At 40.3% G+C, this 26,100-nt stretch overlaps 1 protein-coding gene across 1 annotated transcript in view; it reads right to left on the bottom strand.

The window, feature by feature from the left end:
* The window catches only part of MLXIP (MLX interacting protein), a 254,388-nt gene that overhangs the window by 68,539 nt on the left and 159,749 nt on the right, over positions 1-26,100 (bottom strand). Inside the window, exons 7-9 of the mRNA XM_053701754.1 lie at positions 23,753-23,842; positions 21,540-21,652; positions 19,469-20,054 (exon numbers count right to left, since the gene is read on the bottom strand). Coding sequence (XP_053557729.1) covers positions 19,469-20,054; positions 21,540-21,652; positions 23,753-23,842 — 789 coding nt within the window. The remainder of the gene's footprint in view (positions 1-19,468; positions 20,055-21,539; positions 21,653-23,752; positions 23,843-26,100) is intronic.

The following is a 26,100-nucleotide window of genomic DNA, read 5'->3' as shown; positions in this document are numbered from 1 at the left end:
AATTCTGTACCCTTCTGAAACAATGTTTTGAATCCAAAGATTGTGAATTGAATTGATCCATATTTCTTTGAAAAATCGTAATCTGCCCCCTACCAGCTGGGCTGGAATGAGGGCCACACCTTCATGTGGACTTGGGAGCTGGCTTTGGTTTTCTAAAAGGCTTGGATTTATTCCAGACTGGAGATGGTTTCCAAACTGATACCGCTCCTGTGGGTGAAGGATCAGGCTTTTGTTCCTTATTGTGACGAAAGGGACGAAAACGATTATTAGACCTAAATTTACCTTTAGATTTTTTATCCTGTGGTAAAAAAGTTCCTTTCCCTCCAGTAACAGTTGAGATAATAGAATCCAACTGAGAACCAAATAATTTATTACCCTGGAAAGAAAGGGAAAGCAAAGTTGACTTAGAAGACATATCAGCATTCCAAGTTTTAAGCCATAAAGCTCTTCTAGCTAAAATGGCTAGAGACATATACCTGACATCAACTCTAATGATATCAAAGATAGCATCACAAATAAAGTTATTAGCATGTTGAAAAAGATTAATAATGCTATGAGAATTATGATCTGTTACTTGTTGTGCTAAAGCTTCTAACCAAAAAGTTGAAGCTGCAGCAACATCCGCTAAAGATATAGCAGGTCTAAGAAGATTACCTGAACATAAGTAAGCTTTTCTTAGAAAGGATTCAATCTTGCTATCTAAAGGATCCTTAAAGGAAGTACTATCTGCCGTAGGAATAGTAGTACGTTTAGCAAGAGTAGAGATAGCCCCATCAACTTTAGGGATTTTGTCCCAAAACTCTAATCTGTCAGATGGCACAGGATATAATTGCTTAAAAACATTTAGAAGGAGTAAATTAATTACCCAAATTATTCCATTCCCTGGAGATTACTTCAGAAATAGCATCAGGGACAGGAAAAACTTCTGGAATAACTACAGGAGATTTAAAAACCTTATTTAAACGTTTAGATTTAGTATCAAGAGGACCAGAATCCTCTATTTCTAATGCAATTAAGACCTCTTTAAGTAAAGAACGAATAAATTCCATTTTGAACAAATATGAAGATTTATCAGCATCAACCTCTGAGACAGAATCCTCTGAACCAGAGGAACCACTATCAGAATCAGAATGATGATGTTCATTTAAAAATTCATCTGAAAAATGAGAAGTTTTAAAAGACCTTTTACGTTTACTAGAAGGAGGAATAACAGACATAGCCTTCTTAATGGATTTAGAAACAAAATCTCTTATGTTAACAGGAACACTCTGAGTATTAGATGTTGACTGAACCGCAACAGGTAATGTAACATTACTAAAGGAAATATTATCTGCATTAACAAGTTTGTCATGACATTCATTACAAACAACAGCTGGAGGAACAGATACCACAAGTTTACAACAAATACACTTAACTTTGGTAGATCCAGCACCAGGCAGCGTTTTTCCAGAAGTATCTTCTGACTCAGTGTCAATCTGGGACATCTTGCAATATGTAATAGAAAAACAACATATAAAGCAAAATTGATCAAATTCCTTAAATGACAGTTTCAGGAATGGGAAAAAATGCCAGTGAACAAGCTTCTAGCAACCAGAAGCAATAAATAATGAGACTAAAATAATGTGGAGACAATAGTGACGCACATATTTTTTAGCGCCAAAAAAGACGCCCACATTATTTGGCACCTAAATGCTTTTGGCGCCAAAAATGACGCCACATCCGGAACGCCGACACTTTTGGCGCAAAAAAAACGTAAAAAATGACGCAACTTCCGGCGACACGTATGGCGCCGGAAACAGAAAAAAAAAATTTGCGCCAAAAAAGTCAGCGCCAAAAATGACGCAATAAAATGAAGCATTTTCAGCCCCCGCGAGCCTAACAGCCCACAGGAAAAAAGTCAAATTTTAAGGTAAGAAAAAAATGATTGATTCATATGCATTATCCCAAATATGAAACTGACTGTCTGAAATAAGGAACGTTGAACATCCTGAGTCAAGGCAAATAAATGTTTGAATACATATATTTAGAACTTTATATAAAAGTGCCCAACCATAGCTTAGAGTGTCACAGAAAATAAGACTTACTTACCCCAGGACACTCATCTACATGTAGTAGAAAGCCAAACCAGTACTGAAACGAGAATCAGTAGAGGTAATGGTATATATAAGAGTATATCGTCGATCTGAAAAGGGAGGTAAGAGATGAATCTCTACGACCGATAACAGAGAACCTATGAAATAGACCCCGTAGAAGAAGATCATTGAATTCAAATAGGCAATACTCTCCTCACATCCCTCTGACATTCACTGCACGCTGAGAGGAAAACCGGGCTCCAACCTGCTGCGGAGCGCATATCAACGTAGAATCTAGCACAAACTTACTTCACCACCTCCATAGGAGGCAAAGTTTGTAAAACCGATTTGTGGGTGTGGTGAGGGGTGTATTTATAGGCATTTTGAGGTTTGGGAAACTTTGCCCCTCCTGGTAGGAATGTATATCCCATACGTCACTAGCTCATGGACTCTTGCTAATTACATGAAAGAAAAGATATTTCTCTGGTCTAGAAAATGTAAACAGTGTTATGTTTTTATGTGTTATATGTTTGTTGTTTTATAAAAAAGAAACAGTTTTCTTGTATGGCTCAGCTAAGGCTGCTTACTAATGTACTTCGTTTGTCATGTTCCTTTATTTTATTATTTTGTTGCAAAACACATCACCAATCCTCCCCTGCCTGAAGGATTTCTATGCTCCCTCTATTCCCTCAATAATCAAAAGAACACTGAGCCATACAAGAAATTTTTTTCTTTTTTATAAAACAACAAACATATAACACAAAAAAACATAACACTGTTTACATTTTCTAGACCAGAGAAATATCTTTTTTGTGTAAAAATACAAAATAAACAATAAAACTATTACAGTTTCAAAACAAATGTGATGATAGCAATTGTTTACGGTAACATTATTCATTGCATTGTATACTGTATTTTCTGAACAGACATTCAAACGATGTATGCACTATAATGTATTGCTTCCACTGCAAAAATAAAACAAAGCAGACTTATGTTTTTTTCTTATTCACAGCTTTGCGCTATAACAAATGAGCTCCTGCACCGGCTGAGCAGTGCACACACACCAGTGCCCATCTTATTCACAGCTTTGCGCTATAACAAATGAGCTCCTGCACCGGCTGAGCAGTGCACACACACCAGTGCCCATCTTATTCACAGCTTTGCGCTAAAACAAATGAGCTCCTGCACCGGCTGAGCAGTGCACACACACCAGTGCCCATCTTATTCACAGCTTTGCGCTATAACAAATGAGCTCCTGCACCGGCTGAGCAGTGCACACACACCAGTGCCCATCTTATTCACAGCTTTGCGCTAAAACAAATGAGCTCCTGCACCGGCTGAGCAGTGCACACACACCAGTGCCCATCTTATTCACAGCTTTGCGCTATAACAAATGAGCTCCTGCACCGGCTGAGCAGTGCACACACACCAGTGCCCATCTTATACTCAGCTTTGCGCTATAACAAATGAGCTCCTGCACCGGCTGAGCAGAGCACACACACCAGTGCCCATCTTATACTTAGCTTTGCGCTATAACAAATTAGCTCCTGCACCGGCTGAGCAGTGCACACACACCAGTGCCCATCTTATACTCAGCTTTGCGCTATAACAAATTAGCTCCTGCACCGGCTGATCCTCTCTCCCTGTTAGGCGGGTGGAAGTGTCAGAACTTGAGAAAGTATTTTGAGTTCCTTCCCCCTAGTGTTAGCAACGCAATGCGCAAAAAATCAGGAGCGTGGATTTACGAGAAGTAGCCGATATAGAGCTGGAGACTGAGCAACCTTAGGATCTTGATGACGAAATATGGGAGGGGGCAGGCGGGCATTTTGAACTGCAAAGAAGAAACAAGTAAGTAGGAAATGCTTATAAACTATTTAGGGTAATGAATTAGGCTACAGTGCAAACTAAAACATAATTTATGCTTACCTGATAAATTTATTTCTCTTGTAGTGTATCCAGTCCACGGATCATCCATTACTTATGGGATATTAACTCCTCCCCAACAGGAAGTGCAAGAGGATTCACCCAGCAGAGCTGCTATATAGCTCCTCCCCTAACTGCCATTACCAGTCATTCGACCGAAAACATGCAGAGAAAGGAAAACCATAGGGTGCAGTGGTGACTGTAGTTTAATGGAAAAATTACCTGCCTTAAAGTGACAGGGCGGGCCGTGGACTGGATACACTACAAGAGAAATAAATTTATCAGGTAAGCATAAATTATGTTTTCTCTTGTTAAGTGTATCCAGTCCACGGATCATCCATTACTTATGGGATACCAATACCAAAGCTAAAGTACACGGATGACGGGAGGGACAAGAACCTTTCTCCCAAAAACAGCCTCCGAAGAAGCAAAAGTGTCAAATTTGTAAAATTTGTAAAAAGTATGAAGAGAAGACCAAGTTGCAGCCTTGCAAATCTGTTCAACAGAAACCTCATTCTTAAAGGCCCAAGTGGAAGTCACAGCTCTAGTAGAATGTGCTGTAATTCTTTCAGGAGGCTGCTGTCCAGCAGTCTCATAGGCTAACCGTATTATGCTACGAAGCCAAAAGGAGAGAGAGGTAGCCGAAGCTTTTTGACCTCTCCTCTGACCAGAATAAACGACAAACAGGGAAGACGTTTGTCGAAAATCCTTAGTTGCCTGTAGATAAAATTTCAGGGCACGGACTACATCTAGATTGTGTAGCAGACGTTCCTTTTTCGAAGAAGGATTAGGACACAAAGATGGAACCACAATCTCTTGATTGATATTCCTGTTAGTGACCACCTTAGGTAGGAACCCAGGTTTAGTACGCAGAACTACCTTGTCTGAATGAAAAATCAGATAAGGAGAATCACAATGTAAGGCAGATAACTCAGAGACTCTTCGAGCCGAGGAAATCGCCATTAAAAACAGAACTTTCCAAGATAACAACTTGATATCAATGGAATGAAGGGGTTCAAACGGAACCCCCTGTAAAACATTAAGAACTAAGTTCAAACTCCATGGTGGAGCAACAGTTTTAAACACAGGCTTGATCCTAGCTAAAGCCTGACAAAAAGCTTGAACGTCCGGAACTTCTGACAGACGTTTGTGTAAAAGAATGGACAGAGCTGAAATCTGTCCCTTTAAGGAACTAGCGGATAAACCCTTTTCTAAACCTTCGTGTAGAAAAGACAATATCCTCGGAATCCTAACCTTACTCCATGAGTAACTCTTGGATTCGCACCAATATAAGTATTTGCGCCATATCTTATGGTAAATCTTTCTGGTAACAGGCTTCCTAGCCTGTATTAAGGTATCAATAACTGACTCAGAAAAACCACGTTTTGATAAAATCAAGCGTTCAATTTCCAAGCAGTCAGCTTCAGAGAAATTAGATTTTGATGTTTGAAGGGACCCTGGATCAGAAGGTCCTGTTTCAGAGGTAGCGACCAAGGTGGACAGGATGACATGTCCACTAGATCTGCATACCAAGTCCTGCGTGGCCATGCAGGCGCTATTAGAATCACTGATGCTCTCTCCTGTTTGATTCTGGCAATCAATCGAGGAAGCATCGGGAAGGGTGGAAACACATAAGCCATCCCGAAGGTCCAAGGTGCTGTCAAAGCATCTATCAGAACCGCTCCCGGATCCCTGGATCTGGACCCGTAACAAGGAAGCTTGGCGTTCTGTCGAGACGCCATGAGATCTATCTCTGGTTTGCCCCAACGTCGAAGTATTTGGGCAAAGACCTCCGGATGAAGTTCCCACTTCCCCGGATGAAAAGTCTGACGACTTAAGAAATCCGCCTCCCAGTTCTCCACTCCCGGGATGTGGATTGCTGACAGGTGGCAAGAGTGAGACTCTGCCCAGCGAATTATCTTTGATACTTCCATCATTGCTAGGGAGCTTCTTGTCCCTCCCTGATGGTTGATGTAAGCTACAGTCGTGATGTTGTCCGACTGAAACCTGATGAACCCCCGAGTTGTTAACTGGGGCCAAGCCAGAAGGGCATTGAGAACTGCTCTCAATTCCAGAATGTTTATTGGTAGGAGACTCTCCTCCTGATTCCATTGTCCCTGAGCCTTCAGAGAATTCCAGACAGCGCCCCAACCTAGTAGGCTGGCGTCTGTTGTTACAATTGTCCAGTCCGGCCTGCTGAATGGCATCCCCCTGGACAGATGTGGACGAGAAAGCCACCATAGAAGAGAATTTCTGGTCTCTTGATCCAGATTCAGAGTAGGGGACAAGTCTGAGTAATCCCCATTCCACTGACTTAGCATGCACAATTGCAGCGGTCTGAGATGTAGGCGTGCAAAGGGTACTATGTCCATTGCTGCTACCATTAAGCTGATCACCTCCATGCATTGAGCTACTGACGGGTGTTGAATGGAATGAAGGACACGGCATGCATTTTGAAGCTTTGTTAACCTGTCTTCTGTCAGGTAAATCTTCATTTCTACAGAATCTATAAGAGTCCCCAAGAAGGGAACTCTTGTGAGTGGAAAGAGAGAACTCTTCTTTTCGTTCACCTTCCATCCATGCGACCTTAGAAATGCCAGTACTAACTCTGTATGAGACTTGGCAGTTTGAAAGCTTGAAGCTTGTATCAGAATGTCGTCTAGGTACGGAGCTACCGCAATTCCTCGCGGTCTTAGTACCGCCAGAAGAGCACCCAGAACCTTTGTGAAGATTCTCGGAGCCGTAGCCAATCCGAATGGAAGAGCTACAAACTGGTAATGCCTGTCTAGAAAGGCAAACCTTAGATACCGGTAATGATCTTTGTGAATCGGTATGTGAAGGTAAGCATCCTTTAAATCCACTGTGGTCATGTACTGACCCTTTTGGATCATGGGTAAAATTGTCCGAATAGTTTCCATTTTGAACGATGGAACTCTTAGGAATTTGTTTAGGATCTTTAAATCCAAGATTGGCCTGAAAGTTCCCTCTTTTTTGGGAACCACAAACAGATTTGAGTAAAACCCTTGTCCTTGTTCCGACCGCGGAACCGGATGGATCACTCCCATTAACCTTTTAAAGCCGTTATGCCGTTCCATTCCGTCATAATTAGACTGGGCTTTAAAGCCGTTATGACGGAATGGAACGTCAAAACTAACGGCTGTCCTGAAGCCTTCTGTGCTTCAGGGATTTAATCGCGGTCTGGAGGGCGTTCCTAGGATTGTAGGGACGCCCCCCAGATGCGATCCAATAATTGAAATCTCGCGATCGTATGCACGATCGCGTAGTTTCAATTTGTCTACATCGGAACAGTTGTTCCGATGTAGGCACTTTAACCCTGTCACGAAAGGGTTAATAAAAGATCTTGTACGCAGCGTAGAAACGCCTCTTTCTTTATTTGGTTTGTTGACAACCTTGACAGATGAAATCTCCCTCTTGGGGGAGAGAATTTGAAGTCTAGAAGGTATCCCTGAGATATGATCTCTAACGCCCAGGGATCCTGGACATCTCTTGCCCAAGCCTGGGCGAAGAGAGAAAGTCTGCCCCCCACTAGATCCGTTCCCGGATCGGGGGCCCTCGATTCATGCTGTCTTAGGGGCAGCAGCAGGTTTCCTGGCCTGCTTGCCCTTGTTCCAGGACTGGTTAGGTCTCCAGCCTTGTCTGTAGCGAGCAACAGCTCCTTCCTGTTTTGGTGCAGAGGAAGTTGATGCTGCTCCTGCTTTGAAATTACAAAAGGAACGAAAATTAGACTGTCTAGCCTTAGGTTTGGCTCTGTCTTGAGGCAGGGCATGGCCTTTACCTCCTGTAATGTCAGCGATAATTTCTTTCAACCCGGGCCCGAATAAGGTCTGCCCTTTGAAAGGTATATTAAGCAATTTAGATTTAGAAGTAACGTCAGCTGACCAGGATTTTAGCCACAGTGCTCTGCGTGCCTGAATGGCGAATCCGGAATTCTTAGCCGTAAGTTTAGTTAAATGTACTACGGCATCTGAAATAAATGAGTTAGCTAACTTAAGGGCTTTAAGCTTGTGTGTAATCTCATCTAATGAAGCTGATTCAAGTGTCTCTTCCAGAGACTCAAACCAAAATGCTGCTGCAGCCGTGACAGGCGCAATGCATGCAAGAGGTTGCAATATAAAACCTTGTTGAACAAACATTTTCTTAAGGTAACCCTCTAACTTTTTATCCATTGGATCTGAAAAGGCACAGCTATCCTCCACCGGGATAGTGGTACGCTTAGCTAAAGTAGAAACTGCTCCCTCCACCTTAGGGACCGTTTGCCATAAGTCCCGTGTGGTGGCGTCTATTGGAAACATCTTTCTAAATATCGGAGGGGGTGAGAACGGCACACCGGGTCTATCCCACTCCTTAGTAACAATTTCAGTAAGTCTCTTAGGTATAGGAAAAACGTCAGTACTCGCCGGTACCGCAAAATATTTATCCAACCTACACATTTTCTCTGGTATTGCAACTGTGTTACAATCATTCAGAGCCGCTAACACCTCCCCTAGTAATACACGGAGGTTTTCCAGCTTAAATTTAAAATTTGAAATATCTGAATCCAGTTTGTTTGGATCAGAACCGTCACCCGCAGAATGAAGCTCTCCGTCCTCATGTTCTGCCACCTGTGACGCAGTGTCTGACATGGCCCTAATATTATCAGCGCACTCTGTTCTCACCCCAGAGTGATCACGCTTACCTCTTAGTTCTGGTAATTTAGCCAAAACTTCAGTCATAACAGTAGCCATATCCTGTAATGTGATTTGTAATGGCCTCCCAGATGTACTCAGCGCTACAATATCACGCACCTCCCGAGCGGGAGATGCAGGTACTGACACGTGAGGCGAGTTAGTCGGCATAACTCTCCCCTCGTTGTTTGGTGAAATATGTTCAATTTGTACAGATTGACTTTTATTTAAAGTAGCATCAATACAGTTAGTACATAAATTTCTATTGGGCTCCACTTTGGCTTTAGCACATATAGCACAGATATCTTCCTCTGAATCAGACATGTTTAACACACTAGCAAATAAACTAGCAACTTGGAAATACTTTTCAAGTAATTTACTATAATATGAAAACGTACTGTGCCTATAAGAAGCACAGAAAAAGTTATGACAGTTGAAAATTAATAAACTGAAAAGTTATAGCATCAAATCTTTGTAAAAAACACAATTTTAGCAAAGGATTGCTCCCATTAGCAAAGGATAACTAACCCTGATAGCAGAAAAAAAATACAGAAATAAACGTTTTTTTTATCACAGTCAACTACAATCTCACAGCTCTGCTGTGAGTGATTACCTCCCTCAAAACAAGTTTTGAAGACCCCTGAGTTCTGTAGAGATGAACCGGATCATGCAGGGAAGACAAACTTCTGACTGAATTTTTTGATGCGTAGCAAAAGCGCCAAAAAAGGCCCCTCCCCCTCACACATAACAGTGAGAGAGATCAGTAAACTGTCATAAATTAAATAAAACGACTGTCAAGTGGAAAAAAATAGTGCCCAAAACATTTTTTTACCCAGTACCTCAGAAAATTAAACTATTTTACATGCCAGCAAAAAACGTTTAACATTAATAAATTGAGTGTTATTAAAAAGCCTGTTGCTAGTCCCTGCAAATTAGGCTAAAGTTTTATGCATACAGTATAATTCCAGTGAAGTGCCATTCCCCAGAATACTGAAGTGTAAAATATACATACATGACAGCCTGATACCAGTTGCTGCTACTGCATTTAAGGCTGAGTTTACATTATATCGGTATGGCAGAATTTTCTCATCAATTCCATTGTCAGAAAATAATAAGCTGCTACATACCTCTTTGCAGATTAATCTGCCCGCTGTCCCCTGATCTGAAGTTTACCTCTCCTCAGATGGCCGAGAAACAGCAATATGATCTTAACTACTCCGGCTAAAATCATAGAAAAACTCAGGTAGATTCTTCTTCAAATTCTACCAGAGAAGGAATAACACACTCCGGTGCTATTATAAAATAACAAACTTTTGATTGAAGGTATGAAACTAAGTATAATCACCACAGTCCTCTCACACATCCTATCTATTCGTTGGGTGCAAGAGAATGACTGGTAATGGCAGTTAGGGGAGGAGCTATATAGCAGCTCTGCTGGGTGAATCCTCTTGCACTTCCTGTTGGGGAGGAGTTAATATCCCATAAGTAATGGATGATCCGTGGACTGGATACACTTAACAAGAGAAACATTGTTAGCAACTTTATAGGAATTACATATTTGAAAATTTGGGTTGACTGGCCCTTTAATATTGTGGATAAAATGAAAGTAATAAAATACAGAGAGTAATGTATTGACTGTGTTGCATGGTAAACCTTTATTTATAGTGTTTTGAATAATATGCAATAAATATATCAAACAAATTGCTTCTATAACTTCTTTGCCAGCTCAGACACTTGCTTGTTTGGAGTGATTGACGTGCATTGCTCTTATGCAATTGGTTGGGAGACATTGGTGGGGGGGGGATCATTGCAGGTATACAGGTTCTTTACTTGAGAACTTGTCTGCCTGCAGTCTTGATACATTTTCCCTTTAAACAGGACATTCATGGTATAAATGGAGTATGCATGTGGACCTGAGGCGCATGATGATCTCAGGAGCATGCATGTATCTAACGCTCTATGGCGGCAGTGTTTGCAATAATGTTTGTAACAATGTTATACATTATTGCAAATGCTGCTGCCATAGAGTGCTACACATGTACATTGGTGGTTATTGGCTACACACATAAGCCAACCTCTGATTGGCTTAGTGACAGAATTCAGTTCCAGACTAGTACTGTCAGCCCTTTTGCAGGGGTTAAATATGTGGTTCTGTGCCCTAAATCATTTGGGCAATAAAAAAAAAAAAAGTTCTGAAGCATTATATGTAATTTTCCAGATATTCATGTAGGCTATAAACTCACTAAAAACTTTACAAAAAAATGTGTTGTACAAAAGGGAACTACTACGGAATCTAGCCTTATGCTGTTGGCACTAATGCCACAAATGTGAATTCAATCACTTTCCGCTATGCTTATGCTAAGGATGACGCTTCTGCCTTACAAACATATTGGTGACCTTCCCAAGAGACAACTGTCTGCAACATTTCTTACATTTATAAAGGTAGATGGTATGAATGGAGCACTACTCTGTATGTTACTGCCATAAAGAGTTAAACCTCTGCTTGGTGTGAATTGCTGGTAAGTAGAGGGTGGGATGTCATATTGCTTTGTGTGTTCATGGAAGCTAACAGGAAGTAAAACTCCCTGTACTGCAGTTACTGGCATCCATATGGACGGAGCCAATATTCTATTGTGCATATTAGTAGAAGCCAAGAATTGGGGGCAAAACATTGCAGAGATGTAAGAAATGTATACGGTTGAGCTAGGATGGAGGATTTTGTGTGTGTGTGAAGGGCCAATATATTTGTCCACTAACATCGCTGACATCAAAGAAGAAGAAAAAAAGAATTTAACCAATCATGTTTTTACTTGTGTGGTACCTCATTGTTGGTATTGTTGCATAATACTTATTTTACACGCTTTGAATATAAAACCCAATATATTTTTACTGAAAAAATGGCAGATTTGGTTAAATGTACATTAAAAAGGGACATGAAACCAAACATTTTTCTTTAATGATTCAGATAGAGCTTGTTATTTTAAACAACGTTCCAATTTACTTTTATTATCTAACTGGCTTCATTGTCTTGGGATCTGTTGTTGAACAAGCAGCAATGCACTACTGGGAGCTAGTTAATGCACTGGGTAGGCTAATATATAACATGCAGCCACCAATCACCAGCTCCTGAGCCTACCTAGGTATCCTTTTCAACAAAGGAAACCAAAAGGACAAAAATCAAAATAGAAGTTAATTGTAAAGTTGTTTAAAATCACAAGATCTATCTGAACGATAAAACAAAAAGGGTTTCATGTTCCTTTAAGTTTAAAACCCAGATAAAATGTTTGTTTATGCATAGGGAATACAACTTTGTAATGCACTTAGATTACTTTGCCTGCTCTACTGTAATTTAAAAATTGTAGTTTTTCCACTGTCCCAAGTTAGAGGATGTAGGACATACCATGGTATTCAGATTCCTGATCCTCCAAAATGATGCCCAGTGATTGATTGATATGTGAAGGAGCTCATGCAGATCGCTCTCCAATTTGTCACTACAAAGATAAGCTAAACACCGCAAGTGTTTATAAGCATTTACTTTGTATGAATGTCTTTTTGCAGTGCAGCAATTCATTTATGTTGCATACAAAATGACTTTAATGATCCTTTAACAATGTACATATTTTATTTTTGAGGGCATTAATGGAAAAGGCATTGTGTGCATCAATGAACCCCAATAACCCGACTGGCTAATATTATAATGTAAAGTCATAGATCACAGGAATAAAAAACAGCTGCATGTTGGATTTCTTTAGATCTAATATTGTTTGAAAGTGTTAACTGTGTGTTTATAGTTATTGTATATAAATGTAACTTTGGTTTAATTTCCCTAGAGTTTATATTTAAAAATGCAAAACTTAACACTGGGGTGACTAATTAATATGTAACATATTCCCTGTGCAATGGGTTACTCAATATCGGTAAAACAGATTCATCTAGTAACCAGAACTTAAGGATAAGTGCATTTCTAAGGCAAACTATTGTAAAGCTGCTTATAAAACCGTGTAGGCTTTTATAGAAAAGCACAGTCATGAGCAGTACCCCTGGAAACAGGGCAGCAGAAATTCTTACAAAGAAGAATGCTTATGCTTTTGAGTGTAAACAACGTGGAAGAAATTGGTTAAAAAGAAAATGTGTTTAGAAAGAGGTGGTTTGTGTGTGTTGGGAGGAGTGCTTCTTCAGTGCACCCATTTTGTAAAATTTTAGGAAAGTGAAAACCTTGGGCTATTTTTCAGACAAGTCTGCAAAAAGGATGTATTTTCTCTCCACTTAAAGTGAAAGTAAATCCTAGCATTGTACAAACGCTAAGATTTACTATTGAAACAAACAAAGGGGACTTTCATTCATACAGTATAAGATACTTCATGTAGAAATCTCCTTTATTTGTTTCAACCGATCGCCGTTCTTAGCTGCTACAGCAGCCCACGGCTAAAAAAATTTTTTACTAAGAGGGGAGTTTTCACCTCTTAGCCAATAGCCGTGCGGTAAATCCGGCTTGGCGCCCCTGGGAGTCGGATTTACCGCACGGCTATTGGATAGCTTTGCTAACACTGCAAGTATAGTTTTAGGCTGAAAAGTATGTCTTTTTTTATCCATAGGAAAGGTTATCCTTTAGTTACATTATTCTGCACATATGTTTACTGAATGGTGATTGCTTTTTTGATAATGCAGCTTCGCACTATTCCAGGATGCCTGCTGCAGGGAGGTAATAAATAGAGCCACCCTGCCACTTGTGGCGAGACCCGTGCTATTATGGCATGAAAAACCCTTAAAAGGAATAGTCTAGTCAAAATGATACTTTCATGATTCAGATAGAGCATGCAATTTTAAGTAACTTTCTAATTTACTCCTATTACCATTTTTCTTCGTTCTCTTGCTATCTTTATTTGAAAAAACAGAAATGTAAGCATAGGAGCCAGCCCATTTTTGGTTCAGCACCTGGTTAGCGCTTTCTGATTGATGTCTCAATGTAGCCTCTAATCAGCAAGTGCTGCCCAGGTACTGAACCAAAAATGGGCTGGCTACTAAGCTAACATTCAAAATAAGATAGCAACAGAACGAAGAAAAATTGATAATAGGCGTAAAATAGAAAATTGCTTAAATTGCATGCTCTATCTGAATCATAAAAGTTTAATTTTGACTAGACTATCCCTTTGAAGTTATAGTAGTGTAGGGGTGTAGCGTCTGCAGAGCATTCCATCTCTCTAAGTTCCCCTCTAAGTGGTCTAAGTGACCATCATTAAGTAGCAGCACTAAGAATTATACAAGAACTGAACAAGATTTGAAGAAGACTTGAGGCAAGCTAAATATTTTCATTTCAAAAACAATCTTTTGCACTTAACATTCTGCTATGTTTTCAGAACTGCTTTTCTTTTTAACAATCTCACGTCTATACCACAGGACTACTTTCTATTTTAAAATCTATGTCACTAGAAACACACTGCTATAAATCTCTTTCTCACCTATTCTTACTTTCCATCTTTTTGCTATTAGCATCAAACGACATCTCTCCAAATCCTGGGCCCACCCACATTTCCACCATTACCCAATCACGCACTCCTTATAGAAACTTTAATAAAAGCAACACACATAACCTTATCTCCATCCAATGCATCCCATACGCACACACTCCTTTCTCTTGTGCACTATGGAACTCTTGTTCTGTCTGCAACAAACTTTCATGACCTGTTTATATCAAATGCTTTCACACTTTTAGCAATTACCAAAACCTGGCTATCTTCTTCTGACACCGTTTCCACTGGTGGTCTTCACTTTAGCCATACCCCTAAGCCAGGTGAGAAACATGGCTGCGGTGTTGGGATCCTGCTCTCCCCCTCTTTTGCCTTTATCAGTACCTACCTCCAATCCCATTTCTCTCCTTTGAAGTCCACTGTATTCGCCTGTTCTCCCCCATCTCCCTCAGAAAGGCAGTCATCTATCGCCCTCCTGGACCGACCTCCCAATTCATTGACAACTTTGCCACATGGCTTCCTCACTTTCTCTCTACAAATATACCAACCCTAATTCTTGGGGACTTCAACATTCCTATTGACAACCCATCTGCCCCTGCTGCCTCTAAACTTCTTTCACTGACATCCTCCTTCGGTCTCTCATAATCCACCCTATTCACTACTCACTGTGATGGACACTCCATCGACCTGGTATTTCCCTACCTCTGCGCTATATTTCACCTTACCTGTCACCCTTTTCCCATTGCAGACCATCACCTGTTCACCTATAATATTATTGCAACAGCTAAACCCACTTCTACATCGCACTTCCGCACCTGTAGAAATCTACACGCTGTGGATCCGCTCCAGTTTTCAAAAATCATTCAAGATCTCCTCCCTCACTCTTTCACTATAACCTGCCCTGATCTCGCTACAGCCCACTATAACAAAACTCTCTCCTCTGCACTAGACACACTTGCCCCTCCCCGACTGCGCAAACCATCACGCCGTCAGTTACAGCCCTGGCACGCTCAGCAAACACACTATTTGCAAAAATGCTCCCGTACTGCTGAGCGTGTCTGGAGGAAAACTCACTCTGAACCTGATTTAGTTTATTCTTCGTTCATACACTTCTGCCCTTCACTTAGCCAAGCAAACCTACTTCTCTTCACTCAAATCTACTCTTTCCTCAAACCCTAAACGACTCTTCTCCACCTTTAACTCTCTCCTCTACCCACCTGCTCCACCACCCCCGTCTGTCTTTAGTGCTCAAGACCTGGCTGACTACTTTTTAAACAAAACACGTACTATCCGAAGCAACATCCCATCACCAACCTGCAATATTCGAACAACAGGCGCAGTTACTCCCTCTGCATCTTCCATACAGCCACTGAGAATGAAGTTTATTCATTACCATCTTCCTCACGCCTCACTACCTGCCTGTTCAACCCTATCCCTTCTCATCTAATACCCTCCCTGTCTTCCATCCTCACTCCTGCTCTTACTCACATCTTTAACCTATCTCTCTCTACCAGAAAAAAAAACACTCCCTCGACCCTAATTCTCCTGAAAGCTACCACCCCATATCACTGCTTCCACTAACATCAAAACTCCTTGAAAAACTAGTTTACAATCGCCTAACCCACTTCTTGTCCACCAACTCCTTCTTGATCCCCTGCAATCTGGATTCCGCCCAAACACTCAACTGAGACTGCCCTTACCAAGGTTACTAACGATCTTTTCTCTGCTAAAAGTATTGGCCACTACTCTATACTCCTCTAACTTGACCTCTCAGCTGCCTTCGACACAGTTGACCACCCCCTCCTACAGACCCTTAGCTCTTTTGGCCTCTGTAAAACTGCTCTTTCCTGGATTCACTCCTATCTTTCTCACAGGTCTTCCTCTGTGTCATTTGCCGGCAACTCCTCCTCTCCAATGTCTCTATCGGAGTACCTCAAGGATCTGTTCTGGGTCCTCTACTCTTCTCCATTTATACTTCTTTATTGGGTAAACTTATCAACAGTTATGGCTTAAAATATCACCTCTATGCTGATGACACCCAGATCTACCTCTCCACCCCTGCTCTATCTCCCTCTGTCCTTTCTCATGTCAGCGACTGCTTATCTGGTATCTCTTCCTGGATGGCCTCTCACCACCTAAAGATCAACATGTCCAAGACTGAACTTCTTCTAATGCCCCCCTCAAGCTCTACGACGACTTCCAAATTCTCTATCCCTGTCGACGGCATCACCATTTCTCCATCGCCCCAAGCTCGCTGCCTCGGAGTTACACTTGACTCAAATCTATCCTTCGTCCCCCACATCCTGCCGCAACCACCTACGCAATATTTCCAAGATTCGCCCTTTTCTAAACACTAACACCACAAAGCAAATAACCCACTCCCTTGTTATTTCCCGAATTGACTACTGCAATAACCTACTTACTGGCCTTCCTCTTTCCCGCCTCTCCCCCCTTCAATCCATCCTAAATGCCTCTGACAGGCGAATCTACCTTTCCCGTCGCTCTGTATCTGCTGCAATTAAATTCAAAATTCTCACCCTTACATAAAAAAACTCACCAATGCTGCTCCCCACTACCTATCCTCTCTAATAAACAAGTACCAGTATACTCCAGCCCGCCCACTGAGATCCAACAATGACCTGCTCCTTGCATCTTTACCTCTTCCCATGCTAGACTGTAGGACTTCTGTCGTGCAGCACCTACCCTCTGGAACACTCTCCTTCGTGCTGTCAGGCTTTTCCCTAATCTCTCTTCCTTTAAATGCTCCCTGAAGGCTTTTTTGTTCAGAGAAGCCTACCACCCAACTCAATAAATTAATTTCACTTCCCTCATTTAACTCTGCATTAATCTTTTTCAAGCTTGCAGTCCTAACCTCCTGTTTCTCAACCTCCTCCCTTCTACATTGTAAGTTCCCATGGGAATAGGGCCCTTAATTACGCCTGTGTTTGTAAATTTTGTCCTGTCTCTTACAAGTTTTATATCATTGTTTTATTTAAATTAATTGTACCCATGGACAGCGCTGTGGAATTTGTTGGCGCTTCATAAATAAAGTATAATAATAATAGAAAATCCTAGAGTTTGTGAAATGCTATGACTTATTAGTGCAACAAATAAAGGGGACTTTCAGTCAAAGTATTCAATTCTTCATGCTGAAATTTATTTTACTTGTCTGCAGCGTTCACAGCGCTGAGCGCCTCAGGCAGCCAAGGCAGAACACTATTTTATCACTGAGGTGATTTCAGCCAATAGCAAGCCGGCATAATACCATGTGGCCTGCACAGCTATTGGCTAAGAGGTGGAAAAGTCACCTTACTGAAAAATAGCGTTCTGCCGTGGGCTGACTGAGGAGCTCAGCGCAGCGAACGCTCCAGACAAGTAAAGGAACTTTCAGCATAAAGTATTTTAAACTTCATGAATGAAAGTCCCCTTTATTTGTTCCACTGGTAAACCCTAGCATTTCAAAAATGCTAGGTTTTAATATCACTTTAACCACCAGCGACGGTACAGGGTATGTCATAGTCATTAAGGGGTTAAAGAGACAAGAAAGCCTCACATTTTTTTTATTCATGATTCAGATAGAGCATACAATTAAAAAAAAAAAAAAAAAAAAAAAAAAAAAAAAAACTTTCCAATTTACTTTTATCATCAAATTTGCCTCATTCTTTGTCCAAAGAAGTAGCAATGCACTACTTGGAGCAGCCGAACACATTAGGTGAGCCAATGGCAAGAGGCCTATATGTGCAATCACCAATCAGCAGCTAGACCCCAGTAGTGAATTGTTGCTCCTGAGCCTACCTATATATGCTTTTCAAAAAAGGACACCAAGAAAACCAAGCAAATTAAATAGAAGTAAATTGGAAATTTGTTTAAAGGGACAGTATACTTTATTTTGTTATTGTTTAAAAAGATAACACCTTTACTACCCATTCCACCAACATTGTTCTATTACTATACTTTATAACCTCTAAATATCTGCCTGTTTCAAAGCCACTACAGGCTGTCTCTTATCTCTATAGTGCAATTTATTACCCCTTTGCAGACTTTTGCAGCCTGACAGTGCAAGTTCATGTGTGCCATATAGATGACATTGTGCTCACTCCCATGGAGTTATGCAGGAACCAGCACCAAATTACTAAAATGCAAGTTTGTAAAAAGCACCTAGATAAGGGGGCAATCTGCAGAGGCTTAGATACAAGGTAATTACAGAGGTAAAACATGTATTAATATAACAGTGTTGGTTATGTAAAACTGGGGGAACGTTAAAAAAAGGAATTATCTATATTTTTATACAATACATTTTTTCAAGTAGACTGTCCCTTTAAATTTGTATGCTTTAGCTAAATCATGAAAGTTTAATTTTGAATTTAATGTCCCTTTAAAAGGAATCTTTGCTTTAAACATGAAAGGAGGAAAGGCTGGATTAGAACATGCAACCCAGAGATGAATTATGTATTGCTGCTTATACAGTCAGCCACTTATAGGGACAGTAAAGTCAAAATGAAAGCCAAATGGAATGGATAGAGCATGACATTTTAAACAACTTTCCAATTTACTTCTATTATCAATTTTGCTTAGTTCTTGGTATCATTTGTTAATGAGTAACCATAGGTAAGAGCTCAGGGGCGTGCACGTGTCCTTGGCCATCTGGCAGCAGTTTTTGCAACAATGTTTATAGCAATGTTATACATAGTTGCAAACACAGCTGCAATAGTGTTAGACACAATGACAACAGAGTTTGTAACTATGTACAACATTTATAAAAGCATTTTTGCAAACACTTGCCTGATGGCCAAGCACACGTGCACGCTTCTGAGCTCACCTAGGATTACTCTTTAACAAAGGATACTGGAAACAAAAGCCAATAACATATTTATCACTCCATTAAAATAGGGGATGGGGGGGGGGGGGACTGACACAAATAACTGCACACTTACAGAAACAGATATACACACACACACACACACACAAAGTAGATTATGAAGAGCAATAACCTTACTCCAGTTTGCAATAATTTATACATCTTCAGGTTATGAAACCATTACCAATACTAATAGAATATATACAAACCTTGGTCATAATGTTCTAGGTTGTCGTTGTTAGACCAATGGAAACTGTATAAAAACTGAACAAGGCCAATCTGATTAACACTTTTGATCTTGATGGTGCTTGAATATTTATTCTGGGCCAGATTTCCTAAAGTATTTACAAAGCTGGACAACTGTCTACAAATTGAACAGTAATTCACAGAGCAAGAGGAAGGTTTTACTAATAATCTTAATCAAATGCCATGGATAAGAAAGCCAGAGGAAAAAAAACTTACCAGGAGTGAGGAAGGCATTTTTTAAAAGTAAAGGCTGAGGAGCAGGCACAATTTTTTGAGGCTGCTTTTTCTGTTTAACTCCAGTTTTGGAGACGGTAAAGTACGTGTGGGACTGAGGGGTATTTTGCTGAGGGACCCCTGCAGGTTGCAGTGAAATGTTGCAAGGCACTTGTTGGGTAGTTAGAATGAGGTTCTGGCTCTGGCTGAAGGTAGTTGCAGCAGGGTTATGGGTATGTGTGGCAGAGGCAGTGTGCGTGATAACAGAGGTGCTGCAAAGAGCAAACTTCTCAGTGTCCGGTGTAACAAAGGAAGGCTGGGGTGCCAGGCTGGGATTTGGAGGTACAGTCTGTGAGGAAGTGGACTGGAAGAGCGTAACTGGAGGGGGGAACAGCGGGCCATAACCCTGTCTGGTTATTGAAGTCTCTGAATTGAACTTAACAGGCTCTTGAACAGTAGGGATGCTGCCAACACTTGATGCACGCTCTCTTCTGCCTTCTGGAACCCGTGGGAGGATGGATGGAGGACTTGGGGACGGGATTAACTCCTCCTCTAGATTCACAGGAGTTCTGCTGGTCAACACAGGAGGCTGGAAAATGCCCAGAATTTTACACTATGCGGGATTAGGACCATAAGAGAACATTTAATAAAAAGGTACGCTAAGCTCAGGGCTCTAAGATATAGCAGACATTTAAAATATAAAATCTACTGAAAAAAGTTATTGGGTTCTTCTACAAACATCTTGTATAATATCATAACATGTAACCTGCAGATATCAAGAGCAGCTAACCATGGAGGAATTACACAAATAAGCAATCCAATTTAATTACAGCAGAAATCCCCAATTTATTGAGCTTAAAGGGACAGTGTAGTCAAATATTTACTATTATAAGATGAAACTAAACCATAGAACATAGATGAGTGTTTGCAATCTCCCAAAAATGTAGCTTTATGTATATTTTTAATCACAAAAATAAATGATTTTAACCCCTCTTACAACTACCAAATTTTTAATTTTATATATACATACAAAACAGAGTCCGATAGCTCTGCTTCGCTCGGTATCTGCTGTCTGCACATGCCTGCCTATGTGAACACTAAGCCGAGCAGGATAAGTGCTCGTACATGGTCAATCGATCGCCAGATTATACTATACAGTATATGGCAGCAAAGGGGTTAAGCTGTTATAAACTGACATTGAAAAACTGCTAAGCAATGCATCATATACCTTTACGCAGACAGAAATTTAATCAACTATGTATTTTGTTTGGGTGAAAAGGCTATGTAATATTTTGTGAAAAGCTATTACTTGCAGATGACAATTTTGACATGAAAGCTTATTCTACTTTATCATCAGAGGATGCGCACTCACCGAAAGTAGTTTGCATTCGCTAGGCATCGTCTGTTATTTTACATGGACTATCTGATTGGCAGGGAGCGTGTCAGCTGTAGATGAGTGCGTCCCTTCATCACCTCAGCAGAGACTGTGTAATTTTAGGTCTATGTGTTTGTGCTTTGTAGTGGATGGGGTAGACAAGTGTTCTTTCTCTCTCTTTATTGTGGCACATTTTACCATTTCCATATTCGTACACGATTACAAACCCCCATCAAAAGGGAATATATATGCCAGATGTGACGCAACACTACCAGAATAAAGCCCTCTTATCCTCTGCTTCTAAGGAGACCATAAATGATCCAGATTATGGGAATGAGCTTGTGCGCATACACTTGCGGGACAAGCAACCCCTCTCAGCTACTGCGTTCATGCGCTTTTTATACGTTTAGGCATTCTTAGGACTACCATAATGAATCCGAATGAATAGGGGTGTGTGTCACGACTACATCTATGCTCAGCCCTTTTCTGAGGGCGCCCAGCACTGCACGGCCATTACAGTGGAGTGGGATACTTTCAAGTAAAAAATAAATAAAAATAAACTTACTATTTTTTCAATGCTTTTATTATCTTTTGTTGACTTCTTACATTATTACTTGATGCATTTTTTTTAGTGTGTAACTACACTGGCCCTTTAAACAAAGGGGGTAAAGCTATACCTTCTTTATTAAACCTTCTTACCTGCGAAACCGGACCACAAGAACGTAAAGCCGTGTCAGGCAGGGGGGTGGCAGGAACAACAGGGATAGTACCAAAAAGTCCTGCAGATAACAGACGACTAGGGGGGAAAATATCTAGGAGAGAAATCACAAAATTTAGATCATCACAAATTAGAGTATCCCCACCCAGCAGAAAGGTTAAGACAAGAATATGATTATCCAAAAGGTTAATCAACATAAAAACACAATTAAATTAATCTAAATAATTTAATGGTAGCCTGTGGCTTTATCTACGTAAAAGCAGTATAAACTAGAAGTAAAGTCAACCACACACACAACGTAAAAAAGGTACCTCTCTGCTCACCTTAATTTTCATAAATAATAATAATATTAACACAACAACAACATAGTATTCAACATGGAATATATAAACAAACAATTGATAAAAATCAAATTTGAAAAAGCACATTCGCATTTCAAAATTGACTTGAAACATTTTTATTATAGGTTTCAGGCATGACATCACCAATTGTCAGAGCATGCCTCCAGTTGATAATTCAGCAGAGCAGCTGTTGCAGGATTTTCTGAAACATGGTAATCGATCCAGGGCCTATTTGGTATAGCATTACTGTCTGCATTCTGAAAATTGTCCTCAAAACTATACATATTTTTAAAGTAGACAAACCAAGTGGTCAGTGGTCACCAGTCACTCAGAGGTAATTGGTTACCGAGTGATCACTGCTCACTCAGAGGTCACAGGTCGCTTAGTAGTCACCGGTCACTCAATGGTAACTGGTCATTAGTGGTTACTCTGGAGCCACCAGTCTACAGTCCCTCAATAGTCAAAGGTCACTCAACGGTCAAGATCATTCAATGTTCAAACAATCACAAGCCATTCCACTTGTCTTTGAAAAATCACCAGCCTCAGGGGTCGCCAATAACCAAAAGATCACTAAATGACCCCTATTCCCCATGGTAACACAAGTCAATCAATAGTCTCTAGTCACTATACAGATATGAGTTACTTAGCAGTGATTTGTCATTCATAAATATATCTACACTTTGTGGTCACCACTAATCGTAAAATCACCAGTGTTACTTATAAGACACTCAATATGTTTCACACAGCCATCAAACCACACAGACTTGGGTCATGGTAGTGGTCACACAGCCCAATATGGCTTTTGCAAATAAAGAAACACTAAGTGAGCACCAGTCACCTTTATCTGCCTTTGGTAACTTTGTGGCCACTGTTAAAATAGTGAACACCACTCACACCAGCCAAATACAAAAAGTACAAGCTGCAGTATGAGCTTAAAACTATCTAAAAGCGAATATAAATTTATATCTGCTCACTCTTCATTTTACCCAAGTGACTAAAGTACGGAAGTAATTTGAATAAATGTGAATATGCAAATAAATGTTCTAGAAAAGCTTTGCATGTAATAAAGTTCTATTCAACAGGGTCTTTTAGGCATATTTGCCTAATATGATGATTTGGAAGCGGAGTATCCTCAAAATATTTTATGGGTCATATGAGATATCAAAATGTGCAAAAAAATTGGGGAACTGCAAGATAAATAAGGGGATATAAATACCTAGTGACAACTTTACTTATATGTTAGTTCCTAAAGTGCTGCGGAATCTGTTGGCGCTCTACAAATAACTGATATTAATATTATCTCCATACCAGAGTAAGTAGGCACCGTCAACCTTTTGTTACACTTGGAAGGTTTGCTCAGCAGTTGTGTTAACATCGTTAACAATGCTACAATATGCAGAGAAGTGGAGGGTGTAGCTACTACTTTAATAGGGTAGTTGGGGCAATAGCTACGTCCACTTTGCTTAAGTGGTTAAGTATGTGTTGAAATCTATGGGCAAACTGGAATCTCTGTCTGGGTACAGTTTAAGCACAGAGGCTGATCAGGACTAGTGCACATTTCCTTCGGTAAATAAATCCTGAATTCCTAAGATGTCCAAATACTGAATGTGTTGTCTCCCTCACCTGCACATTAGAAACTGATCAATTCCATTAAACTGTACCTTCCATTATTTTTAGTACTAAACTCACATTTTAAAAATAAAACCATTTTGGTTTACACTAATATGACAACCAAAAGTTGTATGTATACAAAATAATGTAGTGGTCTCTATTGCTCCGTGTTGTTAATCCCACTAAACAACAGTGATAAAAAACCTATAGGACACACTGAGAAACAATACAAAAGCACTCACCCTGGAAGGATTCAAAAGTATCCATCAAATCCAGGTTAGGTTGTAGTGGAAAAAGTTCTGGTTGGATCATATCAGCATTCCCAGCATGCTCTGTAATACACATTGTAGGAAAACTATGAGAAAAAAATGTTTAATTGAAATTTTAATTAAACACACCTACAGCTTATTAAATGAACACATTCATGACAGGTCAAATATTTTTTCAATCAGACACAATGGAAGAAAGAGTTACACAGCATAGCAGTTTAACACAATCGTATAGGAATAAGTGGACGAAATTAAGGTAATACCGACATCATTTTTTCTAAATTGAAACACACTGTTGTATATATTTTTTCCACAAATTTGAAACCATTCAGCTATTTAAATTGTATGTGCATTCACATTTGAGTTAATCATTTACGTAAGAAAGAATTCTCTTGCTTGCTCAGAGGCACACTTTTCAACTTTTTCTGTAGACACAGAACCATACAAGAGAACCCAGAAAATATTATGTGTAGAAAAGAAGTTAATGCGCACATGGGTGTAGAATATAACTTAAGTCTCCGCTATAATGATTAGTAGTCAAACAGCATAACAATTACTGCCAGAATAATTACATTATTACTCAATTTACTTTAAAGGGATATGAAACCCAAGATTTTCCAATCATGATTCCAATAGAGCCTGCAATTTTAAACAAGATTCTATTTGTCTTATTTATCAATATTCTTCGTTCTCTTGGTATCTTTTGTTGAAAAGCGAGGACATGCTTAGGAGCCGACCCATTTCTGGGGCACTATATGGGAGCAGTTTTCCAAAAATGTTATCCATTTGCAAGAGCGTTAGATGGCAGCGCTATTTCCTGCCAGGTAGTGCTCTAGATGCCTACCTAGGTATCTCTTCAACACAGAATATCATGGGAACGAAGCACATTTGATAATAGAAGTAAATTGGAAACTTTTTAGAAATGGTATTATCTGTCTAAATCACAAAAAGGATAATTTTTGGGTTTAATATCCATTTAAGTCTTATATTTAACCAAGACTATAAACGCAGTGATCAGCAGAAATCTGGATTCACAACGCCCAAGTTCAATTTCTTGCGATTTTTTGCAGTTATTTTATACAAACAACCAGTTCTGAATTTTTAGAAAAAGGTATGTCTAGCACCTTGGTTTGGTACCATTCTGTAAAACCAAACCAACACAAATAATAAAAAACTTAAATTATGCTTACCTGATAATTTTATTTTCTTCAGATGGAGAGAGTCCACAGCTGCATTTATTACTTTTGGGAAATAAGAACCTGGCAACCAGGAGGAGGCAAAGACACACCAGCCAAAGGCTTAAATACTCCTCCCCCTTCCCTCATCCCCCAGTCATTCTGCCGAGGAACAAGGAACAGTAGAAGAAATACCAGGGTGAAAAGGTGCCAGAAAAATAAAAAACGAGACGCCCCACAGAAAAAATACGGGTGGGGAGATGTGGACTCTTTCCATCTGAAGAAAGAAAATTATCAGGTAAGCATAATTTAAGTTTTTCTTCATAAATGGAAAGAGTACACAGCTGCATTCATTACTTCTGGGAAAACAATACCCAAGCTATAGAGGACACTGAATGCAAAAACGGGAGGGTACAATAGGTGGCCCATTCTGAGGGCACCAGGCCTGAAAAAACCACAACCCAACCAAACCCCGCTTCGTTGGAGCCAGGCAAAAGAACTAGAAGGAAAAGGCCCCAAGGACACTGACCCGCAGATAGTCGGAAAGCCTAACTAGAGACCGCAAGCAGACTCACTGAGCCAACATTCCTCCAGGAGAACTGTCGCTCAGCAGTCGGTCGCCTTACTAGTATAGTACCAAAATCCCCAAAAGGGTGAGGACAAGAGTAAACCAAGGGATACCCAAAAGGTACAGCAAAATCCATAAAGGAAAAACCCCCTTCAAAGGAAGGCCAAGTCCACAGAGACCTGAATGGATCCCGAGAACAAGGGGAGAAGACGCCCAACCCACAAGGAGCAATTGGGCATCATCAAGGAGCAGAAACATCCAGTTGGGCTAAGCCCAAGTACCCCGGAAACTGGAACCCCCAGGCCAATTCTAGGATCATAAGGTCCAGTAACATCCCACGGCGGGATCCACAAAGAGAAAACGCAGAGTAAAACCCTCGACAACCGGAAGATCAGGACAAGAAGCCCGGACCCCACAAATGTTTAGATTAAACAATCTTCCAGGCACATAAATCCCTCGTCTGATATAAAAAAACAAAACAAAACAGACCTCCCAGGGAAAAATCCAGAATAACCCGGATAACAAGCGCAAGAAGCCCTTGCAAGTCCCGACCCAAAAGGAAGAGACCACCCCTTGCA

The sequence above is a fragment of the Bombina bombina genome, chromosome 2 (assembly GCF_027579735.1).
Source record: "Bombina bombina isolate aBomBom1 chromosome 2, aBomBom1.pri, whole genome shotgun sequence".
In the NCBI taxonomy this organism is placed as follows: Eukaryota; Metazoa; Chordata; class Amphibia; order Anura; family Bombinatoridae; genus Bombina; species Bombina bombina.
Note: the sequence above shows the minus strand (reverse complement) of the source record. Positions and strands in the feature narration are given on the sequence as shown.